Source organism: Theropithecus gelada, chromosome 14 (genome assembly GCF_003255815.1).
Source record: "Theropithecus gelada isolate Dixy chromosome 14, Tgel_1.0, whole genome shotgun sequence".
Taxonomy (NCBI): domain Eukaryota; kingdom Metazoa; phylum Chordata; class Mammalia; order Primates; family Cercopithecidae; genus Theropithecus; species Theropithecus gelada.
In genome coordinates this window covers 58,534,039-58,555,850 of record NC_037682.1, presented here as the reverse complement: position 1 = coordinate 58,555,850, position 21,812 = coordinate 58,534,039, and the positions used below count along the sequence as shown (strand labels likewise).

The window sequence follows — 21,812 nt, the reverse complement described above, 5'->3', positions numbered from 1 at the left end:
TGGGGGGATATTAGTACCTATAATTATACCTTATTCAAAAGTTGTAAAGTACTCAATTATATGATTGTATTCTCTCGTTTTTTTATTGCACAAATGTATTTGACACTTCTTATGTGCAAGGAGATGTGTTAGACACTGAACATGCAGTGATGAAGCCGCCAGCCAAGTGCATCATTTATTTAAACAATAAAGTAATTATAGCTAGTGACATGTACTGTGAATGAAAAATATACTGTTTTGAGAATATATAAAAAGGGGAAATACTCTAGCGATGAGGTTCAGAGAGGTCTTCCCTGAGATCCTATATTTTTAATAGAGATCTGAAAGAGAGATCAGACTGAAACAGGTAAAGATTAATTATATTTTCATTCTATTTCACTTAGGATGTTTTTCTTTTTTTCAAAATATTATTTGAGCCATGATTCAATGTTTATTTCTATTAACTTTTTACTTGTACAAAGAAAATTATTTTGATCTGTAGATTCAAATCTGTCTTGGGGTCTTCCCTATTATTGCTAATGGTTGCCTCTGCTCTTTTTTTATCTGGATGACACTTCTGTTCTCCACCTCTGTCATCTTTTTTCTCTGTAGAAGGAAAAGTACAAAGAAGAAAAAAATATCTCTAAAGTATATCCAGTTTTATTTCCCATCACAAATTAATTTTTCTGCATCAATTCTGGTTTATATTACAGTATCTAATACAGGTTTTAAATCTATAGGAATATTTTTATTTGATTTATATTATTAAAAAAAAATCAAAACCAGCTCTGATTTCAGCCTACATTCTTTCTTGTTCCTAACTGCAAGTTCGGTATTCTTGACATTACATTTCATAGCATTTGTTTTGATTATGTGTTTTTTTTGTTTTTGTTTTTGTTCTGTTTTTACCTTTGCCATTCTGACTTAGGTGATGGAACAGAATACAGAATTAGAATAAAGGAAAAATTTTGCATCACTTGGGACAAGAAGTCTTTGGCTGGAAAGCCTGAAGATTTCCATCATGGAATTGCGGAGAAAGATAGAAAACTGTTGGAACACTTGTTTGATGTGGATGTCAAAACTGGTGAACAGCCACAGACCGTGGTGCTTCAGGGAGCTGCTGGAGTTGGGAAAACAACCTTGGTGAGAAAGGCAATGTTAGATTGGGCAGAGGGCAATCTCTACCAGCAGAGGTTTATGTATGTCTTTTATCTCAATGGGAGAGAAATTAACCAGCTGAAAGAGAGAAGCTTTGCTCAATTGATATCAAAGGACTGGCCCAGCACAGAAGGCCCCATTGAAGGGATCATATCCCAGCCAAGTAGCCTCCTGTTTATTATTGACAGTTTTGATGAACTGAATTTTGCCTTTGAAGAACCTGAATTTGCACTGTGCGAAGACTGGACCCAAGAACACCCAGTGTCCTTCCTCATGAGTAGTTTGTTGAGGAAAGTGATGCTCCCTGAGGCATCCTTATTGGTGACAACAAGACTCACAACTTCTAAGAGACTAAAGCAGTTGTTGAAGAATCACCGTTATGTAGAGCTACTAGGAATGTCTGAGGGTGCAAGAGAGGAGTATATTTACCAGTTTTTTGAAGATAAGAGGTGGGCCATGAAAGCATTCAGTTCACTAAAAAGCAATGAGATGCTGTTTAACATGTGCCAAGTCCCCCTAGTGTGCTGGGCCACTTGTACTTGTCTGAAGCAGCAAATGGAGAAGGGTGGTGATGTCACATTGACCTGCCAAACAACCACGGCTCTGTTTACCTCCTATATTTCTAGCTTGTTCACACCAGTAGATGGATGCTCTCCTAGACTACCCAACCAAGTCCAGCTCAGAAGGCTGTGCCATGTTGCTGCCAAAGGAATATGGACTATGACTTACGTGTTTTACAGAGAAAATCTCAGAAGGTTTGGGTTAACTAAATCTGATGTCTCAAGTTTTCTGGGCAACAATATTATTCAAAAGGACACAGAGTATGAAAACTGCTATGTGTTCACCCACCTTCATGTTCAGGAGTTTTTTGCAGCTATGTTCTATATGTTGAAAGGCAATTGGGAAGCTGGGAACCCTTCCTGCCAGCCTTTTGAAGACTTGAAGTCATTACTTCAAAGCACAAGTTATAAAGACCCCCAACTGAGACAGATGAAGTGCTTTTTGTTTGGCCTCTTGAATGAAGATCGAGTAAAACAACTGGAGAGGACTTTTAACTGTAAAATGTCACTGAAGATAAAATCAAAGTTACTTCAGTGTATGGAAGTATTAGGAAACAGTGACTATTCTCCATCACAGCTGGGGTTTCTGGAGTTGTTTCACTATCTGTATGAGACTCAAGATAAAGCATTTATAAGCCAGGCAATGAGATATTTCTCAAAGGTTGCCATTAATATTTGTGAGAAAATACATTTGCTTGTATCTTCCTTCTGCCTTAAGCACTGCCGGTGTTTGCGGACCATCAGGCTGTCTGTAACTACGGTATTTGAGAAGAAGACATTGAAAACAAGCCTCCCAACTAACACTTGGTAAGTGTATTAGGGCCATTCCCTGGAAGTGTCCTGTAAGGCAGAGAAGAAGTAGATTTTGTCAGAGGGAGGAGTTGTTTAGCTGAGGTCCCAGAGCTGAGATAATCCTTCAGAGTTGTCCCATCTTGAGGCAGGGAGGCTAAGCATTTAAACCCCTTACTGACCAATCATGGCTACTGGTGAGGAGTGGGCAAAAACTTTCCTGAGATGGCTTTTTTGGCCTGAAGGCAATACCAGGAGAGGGACTGGGCTGAGGACTCTCAATTGTTGACAATCCCAACAACTCAGAGGGAATGAGCACTTCAGTCTTCAAGGGAGGAATGTGGCACGGCACAAACTTGCATCCATGATAATAAGTATGTTTAATTTATAAAGATAATGTCATCCAGAATAATAAGGGACCAGAAATTTCCTTCTGAACCTGGTAAACACAGGTTATTTCTCTGTATTACATTCCTCTGCACTCTACTGACCTAGCTTACTTTCCCCATTGCCCAGACAATGATTTTGGCCTTTGTTTTGTAGTTTGTGAAAGGTCTCAGCCCTTTAATGCCTATCTGAAGACATTGGAGGTTAGTAAGAAAGAGTAGGTGCTAAATAAACATTTTTGAAAAAAAAAAGAACCTTAAGTATTTTATGTATATTCTACTTTACCTCCTTTCTCAAGTTGCCTTTTCTGACTACCTGTCTAAATCTGAGGAAAGAATTGAACTATGGAATTCATTCCCAGATGTATATAAAATTAATTGAGGACTTTCCATGTGCTATATAGTTGTATAGTGAATTGGATATTTAATATAATATCCAATTTAATGTTGTTGGCAACCATCTCTATGTATTTTTAAGATTACGAAACTCAGAGACATATACCTAGAAAATTTCTTGATTCAAACACACATCAAATAATAATTAAGTTGCTGAGTGCTTGTCACATAACCTGACAGTCTTCTAAGTCCTTGATCTTGTTTAGTCTTCTGATAGTCCTATTAGGTAGGTGCTATTTCCATTTTACTTAGGACACACAAAATTGTGGTACCAAGAAGGCATATAACTTGACTGAGTTCACACATCTGATTGTAATTTCTTGGTTTGCTAACTTTATCCAAGCTGTTTCAGTACCATTATATACAATTCAGAAGCACTCCTTATAAGAGCATACATTTCATTTATTTGCAAACTGTGGGAGTAGAAATTGTGGGCCCTGATGCTATGATCTTTACCTACCTTGGAAAATTGTGAGTAATCTTCAGTCAATTTTCTTAATTCTGACTTCAGAGTTCTGTTTAAAGAATATGTGATTTAACGGAGCATTAAAACGTCTTTTATGCCTAATAGTAAATGTTAGAACAGTATTCTGGCCACTAGATTCCTAGTTCTCCTGCTAGCTTTCCTTACCTATGTTGTAGAGTTATCCAGTACTAGAGTTGGCATTGTTGCTAAAATAAGGAGCCAGAGAACCCAATGTTTTGAAAGAAAAACTGTAGGTCACCTCAATCTATTCTATAATATAACTACATCATAAGCTTTATGAGAGCAGGAGCTCTGTTTGGTTCACCATTTTATCTAGTGTTCGCACAGAGGAAACACTTGAATGCTTGAATGAATAATTTATTATCTTGTTTTTATAAATTTAAGACCTCAAGTGATATAGAACATCACTATGAATTGTCATTCATTCCAACTTAAGATATGGGAATGAATATTTATTGAGTAGCTATTATATATAAGGCAACATACTAGACTTTTATATAGTTTAATGTATATTATACTTAATATATACACATATATGTATGTAACAGTTACTGATTACTAGGAACACTTACAGCATGAGACATTTGCTAAGCATTTTCTATATATTGCCTTATTGAATCTTCACAGTAATCCTAAAAAATAGATACTGTTATCTTCATTTATCAAGATGATGAAGCCGAGGCTCACATGGGTTAGTAAATTTTCCAGAATAACTCAGTTTGGTGAGTGGCCGAGCTGAATTGGGACTCAGAGCTGCTCCATTGTTGAGCTTATAATCACCAGGTTGTCCCCTGTTTTATCACCCTTTATTTGTTCATGAGTTTATTGACAATATTTCTAATTAAATCATAAAGTATTTAAAGTTTACAGTGTGCTTTTGTGTACCCTTTAAAATGCACTATTAAATTTCCACAACTCTGTGAAAGGAGATAACATTTCCATTTTATAGATGATGAAAACTGGTAACTTAAAGAATTGATGCAACTCTCTTAAAATAATATGGCTAGTAAGTGGTAGACCTGGGTCTCAGGCCTGTGGTTTTTAATCTACACCACTTTACACCTAATGTCTACCCACTAATCCTAATCATATTCTTTGTGACCGAATTTTATTTTTCTTTTTGATATTGGCTCTTCAAGTATTTGAATACTTCTCTCTTATCCCTCCTGAGTTGCTTCATCTAAAGTAAAGCCTCTCTGGTTTTTATTTTGTGTGTGTTGAGGGGAGTGGATGGGAAGTGGGAGAGCTGTTGGACAAATAAGGCCTCTGGAGTGCCCAGAGGAAGACTTCCTTATGGACTGTGCCCATGGTGGAGCTGCACTGTATGCTCTTGCCTTTCCAAAATACACTTACTTTTACCCCAATACTGTCTTCTGAGAGTTGCCTAGGCTGAAATAAAATCAGCATTGTTTTTCTTTTTTTAATTATTTATGCAAAGGGATGGTGATCACATTACTCACTGGTGGCAAGATCTCTGTTCTGTGCTTCATACAAATGAACATTTGAGAGAACTGGACCTGTGCCATAGCAACCTTGATAAATCAGCAATGAATATCCTGCATCAAGAACTAAGGCACCCAAACTGTAAACTACAAAAGCTACTGTAAGTCTGGTATGAGAAAATTTAATGGAGTAATTCTAATTTCTTTCTGTGTTCCACGTTCCACTCATACTCGTTAGGGGAAGCCAATGCTAGCAAATACTTACAAGCCACTGTGTAAAATACTCAAACAGGAACAACAGAATCCTCTGGGGACATGAGATCATTACTAACTTGTTCTCAGAGTGATTCCACAGGGCATAGGAGCTGTTTACATGGGTTTTTCAGGCTTGATTAGGAACTTTCTAAGTGAAGAGCACAGAGCTAAAACATTCTAGGCAGGTCACCAATGCACTTTCAAGGACATGTTCTGGAACTTACTATCTTCTTAAATTTTTTCTGTTGAGGAAAAATTTGCGTTTAATAAAGTGCACAAATAATGTTCAGTTTGTTGAGTTTTGACAAATGTAAACATCTTTGTAATCAACACATCCAAAACGATAGAAAATATTTTCATTTATCTCAGAAAGTTCCCTTATACCCCTTTTCTTTTTTTTTTTCTTGAGACAGGATCTTACTCTGTTGCCCAGACTGGAATGCAACAATGCCATTGCAGTTGGAACTCCTGGGCTCAAGCAATCCTGCCACCTCAGCCTCCCAAGTAACTGGGATTACAGGCATGTACCACCATGCCAGGCGATTTTTTTTTAAATTTTATTTCATAGAGCTAGGATCTCACTGTGTTGCCCAGGCTGGTCTGAAACTTCTGGGCTGAGGAGATCCTCCTGCCTCAGCCTCCTAAAGTGCTGGGATTACAGGCATGAGCCGCAATGCCCAGCCTATCCCTTTCTGTTCAATTTTCTCACCCCATCCAGTCCCAGAGACAATAATTTGTGTCTTTTTGGAATCATTTTGATTGATTCCACAGCATGTATTTTTTTTTAAAATTCATCTTCTTTCTTTTTCTTTTCTCTTTTTTTTTTTGTGACAGTCTTGCTCTGTTGCCAGGCTGGAGTATAGTGGTGCAATCTTGGCTCACTGCAACCTCCGCCTCCCAGGTTCAAGCCATTCTCCTGCCTCAGCCTCCTGAGCAGGTGGGACTACAGGCACGTGCCACCACACCTGGCTAATTTTTGTATTTTTAGTAGAGACGGGGTTTCACCATCTTGGCCAAGCTGGTCTCGAACTTCTGACCTCAAGTGATCTGCCCACCTTGGCCTCCTAAAATGCTGGGATTACAGGCATGAGTCACCACACCTGGCTGTATCCATCTTCTTGTGCTCAACAAAACATCTTCTAAAATTTATCCATGTTGTTGCAACTTTCAGTAGTTTCTTTTTTACTGCTGATTAGTATTCCATTGTATAACAATACTATAATTTGTTTATTCATTCTCTTGTTAAAAGACCCCTGGCAGTTTCCAGTTTTTAACCTATTAAGAATAAGGGTAATCTTTGCCAACATTTGCTGCTGTCAGTCTTTTTAAAATTTTATCTTAATTTGATTCTAGATACTCAATCACTTTAAAACGTTGAATGTTCACATATCTCTTACCCTTTTCTGTAAGGACTCCACTAGGAGCTGAAACTGATCCTAATCTCCTCTGTATTTTGTGTCTGTAAATGTGTGCAAGGTACATTTGTCGTTTGGTATGAACTGAATGCTGAACAAATGATAGATCTTTGTTTCCATTAGTACTAAAAATAGATGTTATTTTGGGCGGAGGGTGGGGACAGGCTTCTCATCAAATATTTTCCTCCCAATCTCAGTGTTTTCAGTGAGTTCTGACCTTGGATTTCAAGCATCTAGAGTAGGTCTGGTCTTCCATATAGATGTAGTAAGGCAACTAGATGTATGTTATGATTAAGGGGTTCCTGGAAGTCCTTTCCACTCATCCCTAAACATTTACCCCATATTGTCCCTTCACAGGATGTCATTAATTCAGATCTTCACCATAGCCAATCCCTTCTGGGTTAATTGACTTCCTTTCTTAGAATGGGAGGGTTGCATCAGTGGGAGGATGCCATGATGACTGTTCTCTGTCTGCCACCTTAATGTGGTCTTACTGTGGTCTCTTTTCCCTAATAAGTGAGATGGTGCCATTTATATTTACTGAGTGCCTTAGGCACTTTTACTAGATGAGGATGGTTAGTGCTGTAAATGGGTAAAATCTTTATTTTCCTGTGTGTACTTGCCTGGGGTAAGGGGAGTGAGGGTGGGTGGTGGGCAGAAGGGAGGAAAGGTGGTGTTACAAAGCAAGGTTTTGGACAGTGAACAGAAGGGCATTGGGGACTAGCAGAGACACTATAGAAGCATCAGAAATATCTGACATTGACTGAGTTAGCAGGTAGAAAGTAGGACAAAAATTGGCAGATTTAACTTCATTATTTTGCTTGGGCTGCCTCTGTACACCTGCCTCCTACAACTAGCAAAGTCCCCAAGATGACATAGTATGTTTTGCAACAGTGTTTTGTTATTACTGCACATCAAACAGTTGATGCTAATTGTGAATTAACCTTGGATTATTTAAAGATTTGGCTATTGTGAATTAATGTTATTTTAGTACTTGGAATGGCCCTGATAATTTTTGATAGTCATTCCTGGGATTACAAGTTTAAGAGGCTCCTCTTCTGCTTTTCATGATGTTATCACCTTCTTTTGCCTTAAGGTAAAAAAAACTTGGGAGTGTCAATTATCAGGACATAAATAGAAATTGAAGTTATAACCCAATTGTTTTAGATGAAAATAAGATAAAAGAATATTCATGTAATATCCAAGAATTAGATTGAAAAGAAAGAGATCCTGTAACCAAGGAGAGAAATGATTTTGTAATACCTCCTGCATGTTTTTCTTCTGAAGGTTGAAATGTATCACTTTCCCTGATGGTTGTCAGGATATCTCTACTTCTTTGATTCATAACCAGAATCTGATGCATCTTGACCTAAAAGGGAGTGATATAGGGGATAATGGAGTAAAGTCATTATGTGAAGCCTTGAAACACCCAGAGTGTAAACTACAGACTCTCAGGTAAGCTTTGAGTTGTTTTCTCTTGTTTTGTTTTTATAATTGAGGTTTTTGTCTATCCAAGTAGACTCTTACAGCCTGGATTTGCTATTCATAAGACTGGCTTAAATCTACTTTCATGATATGGGGTAGCAAGCATCAGTAGAATCAAGCTGATTTCGTTCTGGTAGGACTTTCACTCCTCCTATCTCCCCAGGAAGATTTCTCATTGTGTGGTTCTCTGTGTCTCCTAAATCTGCTGGTGGAGGGAATAAGAGCAGATTCAGAATTTATAAACATTTAACACCTCTAATATTTAAGTGCTGGAATAGATTTGTTGTATCTTTGAACTCTCATAGAAAATAACACACTGGGGGATGTTCTTTAAGTAACTGGGGGCAGTGCTGGGACAGACTCACTTTTATTTGATTTTTGATGGTGACTCCCCCTCAATTTAGAACTGCAACTCAGTGACTAGCCCAGAAGGCTGAGAAAGAACAGCGTGGAAATGGTCCTCTTTCGAGGTGCTTGCTGGCTACCACACACTATTGATCTTAGTGGTGACTCTTCTTTGGCTGATGAAAGCGAGAGGATTAGCAATCATACTATTCTCCACATTGTGTGACAGGTTCTAAGAAAGATTTTATTTTCCAATGAAAGGCAATGAAATAGGTTTCTGACAAAACCAGACAAAACAAATAGTTACAGTAAGTTTTACATTAGAAGTTTTTATAAGCCCTGGACTCAGTTCAAGGTGGCCAAGACTGAAGCTTGATGCATGAAGGGCCAAAGTAGATCTGTATTTGTAGGAAGCTAATTACAATCCAGGTGTAGGAAAAGTAAGTGAAGTCTGGAATAAGACTTTCTTTGACATTTTTAAAACTCTTATCAGTTTTTGTAAGATGGAATTCACTTACAGCATATCTGGAAAGTTGTTGGATAATTCTCAAACATAGGTTGAGTTCAGTTGTTAGCAAGACAGGTCAGAGTAAAGGTTTTACCTACTAAGTAGTTTTAAGATATTATGAGGAATTTTCTGTAATCTACATCTCTGGTCTGAAACTCAGGTGAGAAGTATGTCACTGATTCTTATGTCTAAAAATAAAATGTATTAGTAGCAAAAAGCTGTTAAATTGAGGAAAAGAGGAAAGATGTTTTCTTACAGTGGGAGCTGTGGATCCAAGACAAAAAAAGCTTGGCGCTTGACAGACCAGTGGGACTTGATAAGGTCCCTTCCATTTGAGGTTTGAGTAATGTTGTCTGCTGGTAAGCCTTGATACAGACCAAGTTGCCAGGGTTTCAAATAGAAAACCATCTTTCTGAGTCAACTAGTAGGGCTCCTTGCAACAGTGAATACAATGCTTTGGCAAAAGTCATCAGAGCTTTGTAATAATCTAATACTCCATTATGTGGGACTGCATGTTCCCCCAGTGTGGGTGACCACTGAGGAGTAATCAGTGGCCTTACTAACATTTCCTGTGGGAGAAGGTCCAGTTTTCTGTTTGCTTCGTATCTCATGTTATAAGAGTCACAGGTAGTATGAATGTCCTCATTAGTTTGGTTTGTGTATAGACCATGCACAAGTTTCTAGAATTGCATTTTGGTGTTATACTCGCTCTGTTTCTAGATGATGTAAGCAGTGTTGATACATCAGTAGTGTTGATACATCAGTAGGACTTTGCCAGCCTGTCTTGCAACATATGATCCCAAGTTATTATTAGAACTTGGCTAATTTATAAATAAAATATCTTTTAAAACTTTAAATTGCTCACATGAGCCTCTGTACATGAACATACCAAAAGGATACATAATCGCTAATTTTCTTCTTTCTTTTTTTGAGACAGAGTCTCGCTCTGTCACCCAGGCTGGAGTGCAGTAGTGTGATCTCTGCTCACTGCAGCCTCCACCTCTGCCTCCTGAGTTCAAGCGATTCTCCTGCCTCAGCTTCCTGAGTAGCTGGGACTACAGGCCCACGCCACCACGCCCAGCTAATTTTTGTATTTTTAGTAGAGATGGGGTTTCATCATGTTGGCCAGGATGGTCTCAATCTCCTGAACTTGTGATCTGCCTGCCTTGGCCTCCGGAAGTGTTGGGATTACAGGTGTGAGCCACCGCACCTGACCCATAATCACTAATTTTCATGAGAATACCTTACTATAATATTTACCAAAGGCTTCCCTCAAGAAAAGGAGAAAGATCTATTCTCTTTGTCTTGATAGATTTTTCCACAGTATAGGCCTTATAATGGGTCTTAAAATATGCTTTAAGGTGAGTTCTTAAAATTTGCTGAGCAAGGAGAGGCCAAAAACAAAAACAGAAACCTTGGCATAGTCCAATAATTTCTTTTTTTTTTTTTTTTTTTTTTTTTTTTTTTTTTTTNGGTAACAAAGGAAATATCCTCAGAGAAAAACCACAAAGAAGCTTTCTGAGAAACTTCATTGTGATGCGTGAATTTATCTCATAGAGTTACATGATTCTTTTTTTTTTTTTTTTTTTTTTTTGAGACGGAGTCTCGCTCTGTCGCCCAAGCTGGAGTGCAGTGGCGCGATCCTGGCTCACTGCAAGCTCTGCCTCCTGGGTTCACGCCATTCTCCTGCCTCAGCCTCCCGAGTAGCTGGAACTACAGGCGCCCGCCACCGCGCCCGGCTCATTTTTTGTATTTTTAGTAGAGACGGGGTTTCACCATGGTCTCGATCTCCTGACCTTGTGATCCGCCCGCCTCGGCCTCCCAAAGTGGTGGGATTACAGGCGTGAGCCACCGCGCCCGGCCTAGTCCAATAATTTCTAATTGTGACCAGAATCTCTTCTTAGTTTGCATATGCTCTGCCACTGGGACTTCGTAAGCAAGGTAAGGGAATGATTGTTGCTTCCACAGCACAGCCACCTGAAGGGTACCAAAATGGCATATAAATGCAGAGCACTCTCTATATCTTCATAGACTTTGAATTAGAAGACTAATATTTCAGAAAGGGGGCATCTAGAAGAGTTAGATAAGGCCAGGTGTGGTGTCTCACGCCTGTAATCCCAGCATTTTGGGAGGCTGGCCACTCTGGATCACTTGAGGCTAGGAGTTCAAGACCAGCCTGGCCAACATGGCAAAACCCCATCTCTACTAAAAATATAAAAACTAGCCGGTCATGATGATGCACACCTGTAATCCCAGCTACTCAGGAGGCTGAGACAGGAGAATTGCTTGAAACCTGGGAGGTGGAAGTTGTAGTGAGCCAAGATGGCACCACCGCACTCCAGTCTGGGCAACAGAGCAAGACTCTGTGTTAAAAAATGTCAAAAAGAAGGAAGAAAGAAAAAAAAATAAGCTGGCTAAGAGGAACTTGCCTGAGAATGGCAAATATCCACAGCTGTGTCTCATTATCAACTAGCGTGAAATATTACTTAACAGGTAGATAGCATATGGACCAATAGAAATTTTTGCTTTTTTCGGGAGTGAGGAACCTCTGTGACTCATTACAGTTGTTTATAATCATGAAGTGTCTAATGAGTCATCATAAATGTAAACAGAATTTGGAGAAATGAGAATACACACTTTAAAACCGAGGTTCTGCCACCTGGGCAGACTACACAGCAAGCAGAGATTAAACTACCAGTCTTCTTCTCCATTCAAAATGTTTCTTTTATTCATTAATAAACCATGATATATATAGTATACACAGCTTCATAATCATACCAAATAAAGTTTAAGTGAAATATCCTTTAAAGGTTGAGATCATAACTTTTTGAACAGAAATAATATGGATTATAAGGCAATATATTGATTTTTGCTGTCTTTATTTTAATATGAAGAACAAATTGTGTGGTAAGACAGTAATTTATTTTCCCACTTTGAAATTAAACCTCTCTAGAAACATTTAGATAAACTGTGAACTAATCTTTAAAATACTATATTACTTCAACATTTCAAAATCAGTAAGTTTGGAAACTGTATTTAAGTTAATATTAGGAATAATATAACCACTGTTGATAACTAACAATATAGCCAAACAATGCGATACCTCAAAACTTGACCACTTGACCCAGATAGTATAAAATATTTATAATCTTGGCTGATTCCCAGATTTATAAGCTTCTGGTTTATAAAGATGCTGGTCATTTATTTAACTCATTTAACTCATATCTATATCTATATCTAGAGTTATAGTTATATAGAGAGAGCTATATATATATACACTTTAAAATATAAGTGTAAGTAATATGTCTACAGGAGAATTGTAGGATACTTAGGAAATGCTTTAATTTAGATTTCTCATTAAAGAAATGTAGAACATTTTGTGATCTCAAAAGCTATCATTTGTATTTTTTTCTGAGAGGATTTTGCATTTTTTTACTTTCACTTTTGTATTTTCAATTTTTGTAGATACATAGTAGGTGTGTATACTTATGGGTCACATGCAATATTTTGATACAAGCATGCAATGCATAATAATCACATAAAGGTAAATGGGGTATCTATCACCTCAAGCATTTATCCTTTGTATTAAATAATCCAAGTATACTCTTTTAGTTATTTTAAAATGTACAATTATTTTTTTACTATAGTCACCCTGTTGTCCTAGCAAATACTCAGTCTTATTCATTATTTCTAACTATTTTTTGTACCCATTAACCATCCTCTCTTCCCCTCTTTCCCCCACTACCCTTCCTAGCCTCTAATAACCACCATTCTACTCTCTGTCTCCATGAGTTCAATTATTTTCATTTTTCACTCCCACAAGAACATGGAAAGTTTGTCTTTCTGTGCCTGGCTTATTTTGCTTAATATAATGATCTTCAGTTCTATCCATGTTGTTGCAAATGACAGTATCTCATTCTTTTTTATGGCTGAATAGTACTCCATTGTGTATATGTACCACATTTTCTTTATCCATTCACCTTTTGATGGACATTTAGGTTGCTTCCAAATCTTGGCTATTGTGAATAGTGCTGCAGTAAACGTGGGAGTGCAGATATCTCTTCAATACACTGATTTTCTTTCTTTTGGGTATATACTCCACAGTGGAATTGTTGGATCATACGGTAGCTCTAGTTTTGTTTTTATTTTTATTTTTTGAGGAACCTCCAAATTGTTCTCCTTAATAGCTGTGTCAATTTGCACTGCTACTAACAGTGTAAGAGGGTTCCCTTTTCTCCACAACCTCACCAGTATTTGTTATTGACTGACTTTTGGATAGGTCATTTTTACTGGAGTGAAGTAATTTCTTGTTGTAGTTTTGATTTACATTTCTCTGATGATTAATGATGGTGAGCACCTTCGCATATGCCATTTGTATGTCTTCTTTTGAGAAATGTCGATTCAGATCTTTTGCGCATTTTTAATTGGATAATTAGACTTTTTTCCTGTAGTGTTGTTTGAGCTCCTTGTATAATATATTCTCGTTATTAACCCTTTGTCAAATGGGTAGTTTGCACATATTTTCTTCCATTTTTTGGGTTGTCTGTTCACTTTGTTGGTTGTTTCTTTTGCTGTGCAGAAGCTTTTTAACCTGATATTATCCCATTTGTCCATTTTTGCTTTGGTTGCCTATGCTTGTGGGGTATTACTCAAGAAATCATTGACCAATCCAATGTCCTGGAGCATTTCCCCTATGTTTTATTTTAATAGTTAAATAGTTTGAAGTCTTAGATTGAAGTCTTTAATCTATTTTGGTTTAATTTTTGTATATGTTGATAGATAGAAGTCTAGTGTCCTTCTTTTACATATGAATATCCAGTTTTCCCAGCACCATTTACTAAAAAGACTGTCCTTTCTGCCATGTATGTTCTTGGCACCTTTGTCAAAAACGACTCTACTGTAGATGTGTAGGTTTATCTCTGCATGTTGTATTTTTATTTCTCATTGTGGTAAAATCAAATCTCAAATTACAGAGCCAATCAGTTTATCTAATGATTCACCTTGATTTAGAATAGGCCCATGAAGCCTATCCTGTTAGTGGAAATGGTCCTTCTCTTGGAAATATCATTCCTTTGTCACCTGCAGTACATTTATATTGATCCTTAGAAACAAACAGGTCCTGAAACCATATAGCTTCAGCAACAACTCTCCTGTTATCTCTTAATTTCTAATACATATCAGAAAAATAATCTCATACTCAAAAAACAAAAATAAATTATGAAGTTCTTGAGCAACCTGGAAATTACACAGCAAACATTTTCAGAAGGGAAAAATACATTTACATGGCTTCTCTGAGTTCCTGGGAGTTCATCTTCAGGAGTAGCAGTTCCTCTTTACTGAGGAATGGCCCCTTTTTCAGGTAATGGCAGTTTTCTGATTCTTGTTTGCTAGCAGGACAGGAGAACTTACTCCAACAGGGCTCAACTCATAAAGAAAGCTCCAGTGTCTTGCATCATTTAAAATCCTACCCTGGCCAACTCTCAAACCAAGAGCATATTCCAGGTAGATGGAACATGGGTTCTCTAAGTCGACAGCATCCGTACCATCTTACGGACCTATACCCAATAACAGCCGGTCAGTGCTACAGACAGCAAGCAATAAGGACAACAAAAACATTCATAACTTGCTTACTTTTAAGGAGCTTTGGGCTTTGGAAATTTTTAGCCAAGGGTGTCATTTTGGTAGCACTATTAAGAGGAAGTTGTACAGGCTCCTAAGAAGGACCTAAATATAAGTGATAAGCTAATTTGTCTCCCATTTTGCTGGCTTATATTTAGGGGTCAGTTTGTAGCCATAATCCTCAGCTTTTGGCTTCCCTTTTGATTGAATCACTGGTGATTGATGTTACATATTAATACAGGTGAGAAAAAAACCTCCAAACTCTAGAAAATTAGGAAAGGGTTATATTTTTTATTACTTTATATATGTGAGAGGAGAGTGTTAATGATTTTTTTCTGATTTGAAAAAATCTTTTCAATATTTGTAAAATTTAGGAATTCAGAAATATCAATGTGAATATTACACCAGTGACACAAAGTAAGACAACTGATAAAAAGTACAGACTTAATAGTAGGTAAGGGTTGTTTTCACAAGGCATAGCAATAATTTCTAAAGTCCAGGTCTCTTATAAGATTTCATTATTACAATAAAACAGAATTATCCTTATAAAAGCTTTTCTGATTTATAATACTCTCTGCTTTTCTTTGCAGCTGCAGGGGAAAGAGGGAACATTTTGTTTTAATGAGGCTAATATTTCATACATAAAGAGTTAGGCAGTCCCATAGCTGAAATTCTATTACCACTAATACAAAAAAAAAAAATCTCAAGAAACTCATAACATGGGAAGGATAACAGAAAATGAACTACCAACTATTTAATAATTGTATCTACAGTCAGAAACTTTTTGTTTTGTTTTGTTTTGTTTTTTATTATTATACTTTAAGTTCTAGGGTACATGTGCATAACGTGCAGGTTTGTTACATATGTATACTTGTGCCATGTAGGCGTGCTGCACCCATCAACTCATCAGCACCCATCAACTCATCATTTACATCAGGTGTAACTCCCAATGCAATCCCTCCCCCCTCCCCCCTCCCCATGATAGGCCCCGGTGTATGATATTCCCCTTCCCGAGTCCAAGTGATCTCATTGTTCAGTTCCCACCTATGAGTGAGAACATGCGGTGTTTGGTTTTCTGTTCTTGCGATAGTTTGCTGAGAATGATGGTTTCCAGCTGCATCCATGTCCCTACAAAGGACACAAACTCATCCTTTTTTATGGCTGCATAGTATTCCATGGTGTATATGTGCCACATTTTCTTCATCCAGTCTGTCACTGATGGACATTTGGGTTGATTCCAAGTCTTTGCTATTGTGAATAGTGCCGCAATAAACATACGTGTGCATGTGTCTTTATAGCAGCATGATTTATAATCCTTTGGGTATATAATGGGATGGCTGGGTCATATGGTACTTCTAGTTCTAGATCCTTGAGGAATCACCATACTGTTTTCCATAATGGTTGAACTAGTTTACAATCCCACCAACAGTGTAAAAGTGTTCCTATTTCTCCACATCCTCTCCAGTACCTGTTGTTTCCTGACTTTTCAATGATTGCCATTCTAACTGGTGTGAGATGGTATCTCATTGTGGTTTTGATTTGCATTTCTCTGATGGCAAGTGATGATGAGCATTTTTTCATGTGTCTGTTGGATGTATGAATGTCTTCTTTTGAGAAGTGTCTGTTCATATCCTTTGCCTACTTTTTGATGGGGTTGTTTGTTTTTTTCTTGTAAATTTGAGTTCTTTGTAGGTTCTGGATATTAGCCCTTTGTCAGATGAGTAGATTGCAAAAATTTTCTCCCATTCTGTAGGTTGCCTGTTCACTCTGATGGTAGTTTCTTTTGCTGTGCAGAAGCTCTTTAGTTTAATTAGATCCCATTTGTCAATTTTGGCTTTTGTTGCCGTTGCTTTTGGTGTTTTAGACATGAAGTCCTTGCCCATGCCTATGTCCTGAATGGTATTACCTAGGTTTTCTTCTAGGGTTTATATGGTATTAGGTCTAACATTTAAGTCTCTAATCCATCTTGAATTAATTTTCGTATAAGGAATAAGGAAAGGATCCAGTTTCAGCTTTCTACTTATGGCTAGCCAATTTTCCCAGCACCATTTATTAAATAGGGAATCCTTTCCCCATTTCTTGTTTTTCTCAGGTTTGTCAAAGATCAGATGGCTGTAGATGTGTGGTATTATTTCTGAGGACTCTGTTCTGTTCCATTGGTCTATATCTCTGTTTTGGTACCAGTACCATGCTGTTTTGGTTACTGTAGCCTTGTATAGTTTGAAGTCAGGCAGCATGATGCCTCCAGCTTTGTTCTTTTGACTTAGGATTGTCTTGGCAATGCAGGCTCTTTTTTGGTTCCATATGAACTTTAAAGCAGTTTTTTCCAATTCTGTGAAGAACCTCATTGGTAGCTTGATGGGGATGGCACTGAATCTATAAATTACCTTGGGCGGTATGGCCATTTTCACGATATTGATTCTTCCTATCCATGAGCATGGTATGTTCTTCCATTTGTTTGTGTCCTCTTTGATTTCACTGAGCAGTGGTTTGTAGTTCTCCTTGAAGAGGTCCTTTACATCCCTTGTAAGTTGGATTCCTACGTATTTTATTCTCTTTGAAGCAATTGTGAATGGAAGTTCATTCATGATTTGGCTCTCTGTTTGTCTGTTACTGGTGTATAAGAATGATATTCAATCACCGATCCTCTTTCTTCCAGTTGATCGAGTCGGTTACTGAAGCTTGTGCATTTGTCACATATTTCTCGTGTCATGGTTTTCATCTCTGTCAGTTCGTTTATGGCCTTCTCTGCATTAATTATTCTAGTTATCAATTCTTCCACTCTTTTTTCAAGATTTTTAGTTTCTTTGCGCTGGGTACATAATTCCTCCTTTAGCTCTGAGAAGTTTGATGGACTGGAGGCTTCTTCTCTCATCTCGTCAAAGTCATTCTCCGTCCAGCTTTGATCCATTGCTGGCGATGAGCTGCGTTCCTTTGCAGGGGGAGATGCGCTCTTATTTTTTGAATTTCCAGCTTTTCTGCCCTGCTTTTTCCCCATCTTTGTGGTTTTATCTGCCTCTGGTCTTTGATGTTGGTGACGTACTGATGGGGTTTTGGTGTGGGTGTCCTTCCTGTTTGTTAGTTTTCCTTGTAACAGTCAGGACCCTCAGCTGTAGGTCTGTTGGAGATTGCTTGAGGTCCACTCCAGACCCTGTTTGCCTGGGTATCAGCATCAGAGGCTGCAGAAGATAGAATATTGCTGAACAGCGAGCGTACCTGTCTGATTCTTGCTTTGGAAGTTTCCTCTCAGGGGTGTACTCCACCGTGTGAGGTGTGGGGTGTCGGTCTGCCCCTAGTGGGGGATGTCTCCCAGTTAGGCTACTCAGGGGTCAGGGACTCACTTAAGCAGGCAGTCTGTCCATTCTCAGATCTCAACCTCCATGTTGGGAGATCCACTGCTCTCTTCAAAGCTGTCAGACAGAGTCGTTTGTGTCTGCAGAGGTTTCAGCTGCTTTTTTTTTATTGTTGTTGTTGTTTAGCTGTGCCCTGTTCCCAGAGATGGAGTCTACAGAGACAGGCAGGACTCCTTGAGCTGCTGTGAGCTCCACCCAGTTCGAGCTTCCCAGTGGCTTTATCTACTTAAGCCTCAGCAATGGCGGGTGCCCCTCCCCCAGCCTCGCTGCTGCCTTGCAGTTAGATGGCAGACTGCTGTGCTAGCAATGAGGGAGTCTCCGTGGGGGTGGGACCCTCTTGGCCAGGTGTGGGATATAATCTCCTGGTGTGTCCATTTGCTAAGATGCTTGGTAGAGCACAGTATTGGGGTGGGAGTTACCCGATTTTCCAGGTGTTGTGTGTCTTAGTTCCCCTGGCTAGGAAAAGGGATTCCCTTCCCCCTTGCGCTTCCCAGGTGAGGCGATGCCTCGCCCTGCTTCAGCTGTCGCTGGTCAGGCTGCAGCAGCTGACCAGCATGGACTGTCCTGCACTCCCTAGTGAGATGAACCCAGTACCTCAGTTGAAAATGCAGAAATCACCTGTGTTCTGTGTCACTTGCGCTGGGAGTTGGAGACTGGAGCTGTTCCTATTTGGCCATCTTACTCTGTGTCTAGAAACTTTTCAAAATGTTTTCGGTACAATTTTTGCTTCATAAGTGGTATATATTTTCTTTAATTTTTCTTTCTGTACATTTATGTCCAGAAACTTCCAAGTACTATTGCCTGTTTTTAACTTAAGGTGATTATTAGTTATGGGTTGGTGCAAAAGTAATTGTGGTTTTTGGGCAAGCTGAGCTTTTTCAGCCTTAGGCTATGTTCTAGGTCATCCATTAAGATCTAATTCTGGGCTTAGGAGGAAGCTTCTCCTGTTCCTTCCTCTATATATCCTGATTTTGATGAAAAGAAACAATTCTTGAGTGACTCAAGTTGGTAAGTCCTTGATTAAAGGGAATACCCAGAGAAATTCCAAATATTAGAAATGCTGCTGCTGCTGCCTGACTCATTACAATGGGTTAGTATTACTCCCAACCATGTACAAGGCACAAGTTGTCTCTAAATATGAGTCTCTCTACATGTGCTTTTTCTGTTTCTCTTAATCTTTAGAAATAGTTTTGTTTTATTTATGATTTACGTATTGTTTTTCACTCTTAAGGACTGGATTCCTCAGAAAACATGGGCTCATGGATAAATGAGCTCACGGGAGACACAGCTTTTGCTCCCAACTTCCTATCTATTTCTGTTCTGTTTCAGAAGTCAGAGTATAGAAGAATACACTCATCCTTCAAGCCATATCTTCCAAGTTGTAGTTAGAGGAAATTCCTCCCAGACTAAAAACTATTATCATTTAAAGATATTTTTGAATGCTCTCAAATATATTTTTATAGGGAATTAAGGGGGTGGGAATGTGATAAACAATCTCTTTCCCTTCTCTCCTTAACTCTGTCAGAGCCTTATGCTTTAGTTAAACAACTTTTTTCCGTGTAGAGAAGTTGGATTTTCAGGCAAGATCCCAAAGATTAGGAAACTTCCTACCTTTGGGCTCGGTGGGTGTTGGTTGTACTACTTCTCTAAGGAATGGTCATTCTTGTCTTTCTGTGTTGTTTTCCAGGTTGGAATCCTGCAACCTAACTGTATTTTGTTGTCTAAGTATATCTAATGTTCTTATCAGAAGCCAGCGCCTGATATTTCTGAATCTGTCAACAAATAATCTGTTGGACGATGGAGTACAGCTTTTGTGTGAGGCCTTAAGACATCCAAAGTGTTATCTAGAGAGACTGTCGTGAGTGTTTCTGTTTTGTTTTCTGTAGAGTCATTTTGCTTGGTTCTGTGTAGCTTAATTATGATCTGATGGGGGAACTGCTTGGGTCTTGACACTAACTGACTCATTTGTCAATCCTGAATAAGCTCTACATGTATCCCCTTCTCTTATTCTACTTCCCTCTCTTTTACTTCACTTTTAGACCTATCTTTTTTTCTGATTGAGCTCTTTACTTTCATTCTTTTCTAAGCTTCCCCTCTCCCCTTCCATGTTTTATATCCTGCAAACAGCTGCAATGGAATTCATAATTTAAATAGGTTTGTTGAGGTTAATTTTATAGTCAAGATATGGAGGTTACAAGCACCACTGATTTCCCTGTGAAGGAGAGGAGAAGCATGAGCTTTGGGAATTGACGGATCCCTTCTCATCTCTGTTTCTTTTTCAGCTTAGAAAGCTGTGGTCTCACAGAGGCTGGCTGTGAGGATCTTTCTTTGGCTCTCATCAGCAATAAAAGACTGACACATTTGTGCTTGGCAGACAATGTCTTAGGAAATGGTGGAGTAAAGCTTATGAGTGATGCCCTGCAACATGCACAGTGTACTCTGCAGAGCCTTGTGTAAGTGTCTTCAAGTTTTATCCTTAATATATATTGTACATTTTGAAATATGTTTAAAATAGTAAAATGTTATGAACACATTCTGTTCCTTGCTTTTTCCCTGTTACCCTTAATGAAGAAGAAGGTGAAAATGATATTAATAATTGACATTTATTGTGTCCTAACTCTACCCTGGATCTTGTGTTAAACATGCTTATTGTGCAAAATAGTATCTAATGCTGTCAAATTGGCCACCCTATTTTGAGGGGCCTCCCTCTACAGATGAGGAATGTGAGCCATAGGAAGATAATACACCTTGTTTAATATCTCACAAGAAAATGATGAATTCAGAACTAAAGCCTACCACCTATCCTACTCTAGAATCTGAGCTCAGAACAGAAATATAGCACTCTGTTGTATGTCTGAATCACATTGTGATTATTCTGTTCATTTTTGTTAGATAATTTTCTAAACATTGAATTAATAAGCCAAGGTTTTAATTTGATCAAATATGGTTAAGTTTCCTTCCAGATAGATTGTTTATATTTCCGGCAGCAGTCTAGGGACCTGCACTTTAACACCCTCATTGGACATCTATAATCTTTTTGACCTGTATTAATTAAAAAGTTGAAAAGTAACTTTTAAAGTAATTTAAATGTTGAGCATCTTTTCAAGTTGTTTTGATCTTTTATATTTAGGAATTTCCTCTTCATAGGCTGTTTTTTCCTGATGTTTTCTATTATATATGTTATATATTATAGTTATTAATATCACATATACAATATTATTTTATATATATTGCAAACAATTTTCTTAGCATGTTGCTTTATTTCTAACTTTATGGTCATTTTTAGAATAGATAAGTTTAAAAATTTTTGTGATGTCAAATTCTGCCTCACGACTTCAAGAAGTTTTGTCGTAATTGGAAGTACATTTCTTTTTTTTTAAAAAAATACACATATATCGTCTCATACTCTTTATGGTTTACTTTTAACATTTACATGTTAAATTATTCCAGATTTATTTTGTTATAAGGCTTAAACTTATTTTTCCCCACATATCAGATCTATTGTACAAAAGCAATAATGGCATAATACGGATTTTCCTTACTGTTTGAAAATGCCACTTCTATTACGTACAAAGAGTACTTACTTTATTATGACTACTCTTATTCTACTCCATCTGTCTGTTCTTCTAGTCCAT

The 21,812-nt window shown here is 38.0% G+C and overlaps 1 protein-coding gene across 1 annotated transcript in view; it reads left to right on the top strand.

The window, feature by feature from the left end:
- Window positions 1-21,812, top strand: part of NLRP14 (NLR family pyrin domain containing 14) — a 53,430-nt gene that overhangs the window by 19,816 nt on the left and 11,802 nt on the right. The window contains exons 4-8 of the mRNA XM_025357929.1: window positions 908-2,504; window positions 5,194-5,358; window positions 8,155-8,322; window positions 19,865-20,035; window positions 20,460-20,630. Coding sequence (XP_025213714.1) covers window positions 908-2,504; window positions 5,194-5,358; window positions 8,155-8,322; window positions 19,865-20,035; window positions 20,460-20,630 — 2,272 coding nt within the window. The remainder of the gene's footprint in view (window positions 1-907; window positions 2,505-5,193; window positions 5,359-8,154; window positions 8,323-19,864; window positions 20,036-20,459; window positions 20,631-21,812) is intronic.